General features: G+C 40.3%; 1 protein-coding gene across 17 annotated transcripts in view; it reads right to left on the bottom strand.

Moving 5' to 3' along the window:
- Window positions 1–1411: 1411 nt before the first annotated feature.
- HMGCR (3-hydroxy-3-methylglutaryl-CoA reductase) overlaps window positions 1412–6957 on the bottom strand; it is a 21209-nt gene continuing 15663 nt past the window's right edge. For 13 of the 17 annotated variants that reach the window (XM_081513906.1, XM_081513920.1, XM_081513912.1 and 10 more), the window contains 9 exons: window positions 6686–6880; window positions 6177–6335; window positions 5876–6033; window positions 5011–5116; window positions 3014–3184; window positions 2592–2732; window positions 2344–2502; window positions 1707–1861; window positions 1412–1569 (listed from right to left, as the gene is read on the bottom strand). In XM_081513906.1, coding sequence (XP_081370032.1) covers window positions 1515–1569; window positions 1707–1861; window positions 2344–2502; window positions 2592–2732; window positions 3014–3184; window positions 5011–5116; window positions 5876–6033; window positions 6177–6335; window positions 6686–6880 — 1299 coding nt within the window. In that variant the 3' untranslated portion in view covers window positions 1412–1514. Of the gene's footprint in view, window positions 1570–1706; window positions 1862–2343; window positions 2503–2591; window positions 2733–3013; window positions 3185–5010; window positions 5139–5825; window positions 6034–6176; window positions 6336–6685; window positions 6881–6957 lie in introns of all 17 variants that reach the window. The other 4 variants (XM_081513908.1, XM_081513907.1, XM_081513910.1 and 1 more) reach the window with 3 other exon arrangements.

Below are 6957 nucleotides of genomic sequence, written 5' to 3'. Positions count from 1 at the left end.
TAAAGCAGACACAACCACTCAGGCTCTCCATGCTGCCATGGCATGACTGGAATGGTTCTCAAAGTCCATCTTCTTCATGAGCCTCCAGCTTTCCAAGACCACCACTTGAAGCATTTGATGTAATACAAAATAAGGAATTCTTTATTATTTATACAAAAGTTATACATTAAAAAAAAAATTGACAACTCTGCTGAACCCCTGAGGAAGCTTTTCTGGGTCCATCAAAGAGCCCTGTGTGAACATTTCAGCCACCAACCTCCTGGCCACAGGACAAGGAACACTCCCTCCAAGGCCATTCACGCGGTGCCTTCACTGGCTCTGAAAGAGGACTCTGCCCTTCATTAGGCTCAACAAGTAAGCCAGGGTTTCCTGGACAATATTAAAGAATACTGTCTGCTCTGGCCCAAGCTTAGAGTATTTTACCAGAATACCAGTTGATTTTTATTTATTTCTTGAACACTTTCAATAAACTCCTAGCACAAGAAACTTTATTACAACATATACAGATTTGGTACAGTTCTTTACAAAAAACTACCTAGATTTTTCAGCTAAATAAATTTGTGTCTCTTAAGAAATTTAAGTTGGCTTCAAGAAATGGTAGATTTTCTTCCAAACCTGTCCTTTCCACCCTCTGAGTTCTGAGCGAGGTCACAGACTTGTATGTCATTGATAAACAGTCACCTTTATCTAAGCAATATTAAGAGCTCTTGTATCTTTAATAAAGAGCACAAAACTCTGCTTCTTAAAGCCTTATATACTGAAAGATGTGTTATAATCAATCTAGACAAACATTTATATTTAGACAAGAGTCCTCTCTGAACAAATAGCCTGCAGAAATAAATGCAGTGATTTGTTTTCTTGAAACAGAACTGTTTAGCACTGCTTAGCACATTATTCTGTAATCTGGGAATAAAAGTAATTCTTCCTTTGAAGAAAACAGGTCCCCTTCTGAATAATTATGTTGGCTATCCCCCAAATCAAAATAGACCAGCACCAAATGAAGTATTAGTTTACAAAAAATAAACTTAGCTCTTATTTCTTAAAGGTCTACAACCCAGACTTAATAAATTAACTATGAAATCAGGAGTTTTGTCAGCTACAATATAATTTAAAAATCCATTTTCAACCCAGGGTTGGGGCAGGGCGGGTGTGGACAAGAGGAGGGTTCAATCTCACACTGATCTCCATGAGTTCCATGAAAAGAAAACAGTTTTTTTTTCCAGCTGTATACTCCTTCAGAAGTGTGCGGTAGATTACCATCTGTGATGCTATAAAGGCATAATATCCATGTCGAGATCTTGCCAGAGGACACAGCATGTAAAGCATGTAAACTGTTTTCAGATCTGAGAACTCTGCATGGAAAGAAGAACCTCAATCATTCTTAAAGAGCCAAAAACCAAGCAGTCATCTATTCATTCTCAACATGACATTGCATTGAGTTTTTTAATTCACAGATTTTACGTTAGTCCTTTAGAACCCAACGCCCGTTTTTCAGTTCTGAATGGCCAGGCTGTTCAAGCTGCCTTCTTAGTGCAAGTTCCTTGGAGGTCTTGCAAATTTATCTTTGACCTACGGCAGAAAAGGAGATATGCAAAATATCAGGAATGCAAAATGTTAAGCTGGGACTTGTTATCTGACAGGTAGGTTTTTTATACTGCATATTTTAAGAACAAGGAAAATATATTAAACAAATCTGTAAGTCTTACCTGTTGTGAATCATGTGACTTCTGACCAGATGACCTGCTGCCAGTGCTGCCATCAGAGACAGTTCCCCAGCCATCACCGTGCCGCACACGATTCGGGCAAGCTGCCGGGCGTTTTCCCCGGGGTTGTCTCTGCACGCTCCTTGAACGCCTAGCATCTGCAGCCAGGGACAGACACAGCAGGACTCAATCTTCCAGTCATGGCAACAACTTCCTACTCCATCAGCTAAAACGAGGGCAACTGCGTCACCAACTCAATGGACGCTGAGTTTGAGCAAGCTCCGGGAGACAGAGAAGGACAGGGAAGCCTGGCGTGTGCAGTCCATGGGGCCGCAGAGTCAGACACGACTGAGCAACGCAGCAACTGCAACAGCCTTAGAACAGAACCAGGCTCCACAGGATGTGCTACGTTTTCAAAATCTGACAGCCAGTCCACGGTGGATACACTACGATGAACCTAACACCCGTGACCTGGCTAGTGGTGCACTTATTGACACTGGATTAGACTGGTGGGAAACGAATGAAAACACCGGCTAAAATGCGAGGGGGTGATACGTGGTATCAGGTAGCAACACAGAGGATCTCAATGAGTCAGAACCGGGCTTGAGGTGACTGCAGGCGGTGACCCCACGTGTCTCACCTGCAGGCAGGCCTGCTGCGGGAGCAGGTTGGTGCCCCCACCCACAGTTCCTATTTCTATCGATGGCATGGTGCAGCTGATATACAGGTCTTCATTCGTGGGACCGCTTGCTTCCATTAAAGTAATACAGTTCGAACTACCAACATTCTGTGCTGCATCCTGAAAAAAAAAAATAGAAAGTAAAAATATAAAACTTCTCTTTCTTTAGAACAACAAAAGGCAAGAAAGGTGGAGGCTGGAGCCCTCACCTGTCCACAGGCGATGTAGATGGCAGTTACAATGTTTGCGGCGTGGGCATTGTAGCCGCCGATGCTCCCAGCCATGGCAGAGCCCACCAGGTTTTTATTAATGTTGACCTCAATCATAGCCTCTGTTGTGGTCTTTAATACCTAGGACACAGAGTTGGGCACAGTTCACATCTTCCCCCGAAGATTAGGAATGGGTTACCAGATCTACTTTCAGTACCTCCAGAAAACAAGGGAGAGGAGATGTGGCCCCATGGAAGCCCTGACCTCAACAGAGAGCAGCAGTAAGGTTTGGTCTGTGAATGAAGCAGTCATCTTGAACATAATACACCTATATATTCAAGTTTACTTATAATGTGACTATTTCTCTTCCCAATTCTGTAATCCAGTGAAAGATTAACAAAATAAACTAGTCATCCACTCACTTCTCTGACAACCTTGGCTGGAATGACAGCTTCACAGACCACAGACTTTCCTCGTCCCTCTATCCAGTTGATAGCCGCAGGCTTCTTGTCCGTACAATAGTTACCACTCACTGCCAGAATCTGCATTTCGGGGAAATACTCCTGAAGTTTGGAAAGTGCTTTCTCTGTACCCTATTAGCCAAAGAAAGAAAACAACAAGAAAAACTAAATTAAAACACACAAAATTATTTATGAATCAGAAGCTTTTTTTGTATCTAATAATACTAACACTTTAAATACAATAACTATAATAATCTTTTCCTAATATGTTTTTTGATATGAAAATAAGTTCTTTGTAGTCATTGATATGATGATATAATGAGACTATTAAATAAATATTCAATGAGGATATAATACTATATTCATGTCACTGGGGAGTGAGGACCCCAATCCATGACCAATGTGTCATAATCCCCTCTTCTAGTTATTAAATTGTTACCTACAAGCCCAAGTTACCAAAGCCAGTAAAGAGAACTCAAACATTAAAATAAATCTTGTAAATGGAATGTCATTAGGATTTACATAGAATATAACAAGGCTTCCAAGGACTTCTAATCAAGTTAAATCAATTCAATTAACTCATACTTCAAAAACCCAATTAAAAAAAATTGGGAGTTAAAAAAAATTTTTTTAACTGTGGTAAAATACACATTACAGAATTTACCGTCTTGACTATTTTCAAGTTCAGTATTGTTAAGAACCTTCACATTGCTGTGTCACCAATCTGCAGAACGCTTCCTCTTGGAAAACTGAAACTATCCCCGTTAAACCCTCCTCATCCCCCACACCCCTGGCACCCACCCTTCTTTCTGCTCCTGTGAATGTAACTAACCGAGCTAACTCTTGAGGGGGAATCACGTAGTACTTCTCTTTATGTGACCAGACTCTTGCACTTAGTACGTGAACCTCAAGGCTCGTGCACGTTTAGCACGTGGCATGCTTTCTTTCTGGGGCTTCCGTGGTGGCTTAAGATGGTAAAGCGTCTGCCTGCAATGCGGGAGACCCGGGTTGATCCCTGGGTCGGGATGATCCACCGGAGAAGGAAATGGCAACCTCTCCAGTATTCTCACCTGGAGAATCCCATGGATGGAGGAGCCGGGCAGGCTACAGTCCACGGGGTCGCAAAGAGTCGGGACACGACTGAGAGACTTCTCTCTTTTCTTTCTTTTTAGGACTGAATAACATTCCACTGTATGTACTTCCCACACTTTATCTGTGGGTGGACATGTGGGCTTCTTTCAGCAACTGTGAACGCTGCTATGAACGTGGCTATACCAACGTCTTTTTGAGACTCTGCTTTCAATTCTTTTGGGTGTCTACCCAAAAGTGGAATTGCTGGGTCAAAGTAATTGTTTGTAATTTTTTCTTCAGGAACTGCTATTTACTGGAAATTTTTAAAGCATATGTATTTAGTCACTATACTCTCTTTCTGAATAGTCCTTATAACTGGGAAAGCACAATTAGCCTGACTAATTGACTTTAAAATTTTACATTTCTATCTGATAAATAACAAAGATTAGTAGAAAAAAGATGATCTATACACAATCTTCTTACAAGGAGATAATTAAAATAAAGGAACTATACACACATGAACTTGGCTTCTTAAACGTATGTTTTGAAGTATCGGGAAGAAGTCAGCTTTCAGGTTTACAGGACAAAGTTTTGAGGCACTAATCCCCAGATTCCTCCCAGCTCGAGTGCAGACCCAGAGCATGTACAATGCTAAGTCTGGACTAAATATTTCAAATATGAACAATACCAACCAACAAATACCAATTTATATAACATAAGCTACATGTATCAATATTTACCTTTCAATAAAAATCAATCAATTAACTCCTTGAGTAAGTAGTATGTGCACAGGGTATAAAATTCAAAAATATAGGAGGGCATAAAGAGTGAGTCTGCTCCCCTCTTCAGGGATAATCAGCAAATTGTTACAGTCCATCCATGCTCACCTTTGAAATCATGTTCATCCCCATGGCATCACCTGACCTGGACTGAAAACGGATGTAAAGGTTGCGTCCGGCCACACTCATATGCAGTTTCTGTAGACGTGCAAACCTTTCAACAGAAGAAGCAAAGACTTTTTTTTACTTTTTTAAGAAAATGGATGGCATCCTAAAGTCTAGCTTAGTTGGTTCATTTTATACTTAAGAGGAAACTCATGGAGACTACATATTAAAAGCATTTTCTTCTTTAATTAACATTCTATTAGAATACTGCTTCAGCTGTATCTCATTCTTACATGTTACAAGAAGGAAGGGATGCAGAAAGTCATTTCATGACAAATAAACTTTAAAAGTTCATATAAAAACAAGCATAAAAGCTTGAACTATACTGGGGTTATCATTTGTATTAACTATCCTTATCAATTTAATTTTCTGTAGTTAAAGTAAATCTACTATACTAATTTATTTACCTCTATCCTGCTTGGAAAATCTTTTTCTCAGGCAATCCTGCCCTAGGGCAATTTTAGATCAAAATTCTTCTAGGGCAAAGTAATAGCCTAATCAAAATGAGCCTTGTAAATTCAACATTCAAACTTACTAGCTCATGCTATTTTTTCTAATTAACCTCTATGTAGATATTCATTGACATCAATATTCGGCTCTGCCCACCCCACCCCACCCACTCCATCCCAACCAAGAATTAATTAACATCACTGTTTTGAAAGCATCGATTTAAAATTGAAGTTTTGTTACATCATCTTAACAAGGCAATATGTTCACAGTTATATTTAGTCATCCTAGGTATGGCACTGGTTCTGAACTATATGTAAATGCACATATAAGCCCCCTCCCCCTCAACCCCCACACACACCTGCTGGTGCTGTCGAATGCTTCCTTTATCACTGTGAACCCTTCGGGTGTCTCAAGCCAGGCCTTCACTTCTGCAGAGTCACAAGCACGGGGAAAACGCACCACTGGGCCACGAGTCATCCCGTCTGCAAGGATTCGGCTGCTGGCACCTCCACCAAGCTATCCAGAGGATGTGACAAGAGCAGACATTAATCCTGAAAACAATTCTGCTTGTCCCAAAAGGTCTCCTTGACTGACCCCAAATCTCATCTCACTGCCCAGAGAGTACCTTACGACAGGCAGATACATAAATGCCAACTTACGCCTATTGCTCTGCAGCCTCTGTTAGTGCTGGCCACAAGGCAGCCTTCCGTTGTTGCCATTGGAACCTGAAATTCTTTTCCATCCAAGCACAGAGGTCCTGCCACTCCAACAGGGATGGGCATATATCCAATAACATTCTCACAGCAAGCTCCCATCACCTAAAAGGTCAAGTCAGGCACCAAGTGAAAATCTATATGCCAAATACCCAGCCCCTGTCATTAGTAACTTTCTTCAAACTTAATCCTTTAGTGTATTTTTCAACCAGTTTTTTATTTACTCTTTAAAAAGTCTTGAAAACACTTAACTCTTGAGTAATGACTGTAAATAACAGGGAAAGTATTTTTGAATTTTGACCACCTATACCATAAGTAGAATACAAAATTACAGTAAAATGAATTCAAAAGGAAAATGTTTTATAAAACTATGAAAGTTTAAAAGATGAATCAAGAAGAAGACTGAAAGACTAAAGCTATAAAGCAAACCTGCTCGAATAAAGAAAATAACATACCAAGGAGTAATTATAGTCCCTGTAAGGTAGATACTGGAGAGAAGAAGGCTCTGGAAGTTTTTTGGAAAGTAGCTGTCGGCGAATAGATACACCTCGTTCATGGGTTTCCATCAGAGTTTCCAATTTGTAAGCTGGGATATGCTTTGCATTGACCAACTGGATGATCTCAGCATCACTAAGAAATTTTGCACCTTTCTAAAAAAATGGAAAAAAAAAATGGAAGGGGGCTGATAGAGGGAAATGAAAATAGACTTGAAGAATCATACTTCATA

Source organism: Giraffa tippelskirchi, chromosome 7 (assembly GCF_054371585.1).
Source record: "Giraffa tippelskirchi isolate mGirTip1 chromosome 7, T2T-mGirTip1v1.2.pri, whole genome shotgun sequence".
In the NCBI taxonomy this organism is placed as follows: domain Eukaryota; kingdom Metazoa; phylum Chordata; class Mammalia; order Artiodactyla; family Giraffidae; genus Giraffa; species Giraffa tippelskirchi.
This window is presented reverse-complemented; position numbering and strand designations above follow the sequence as displayed.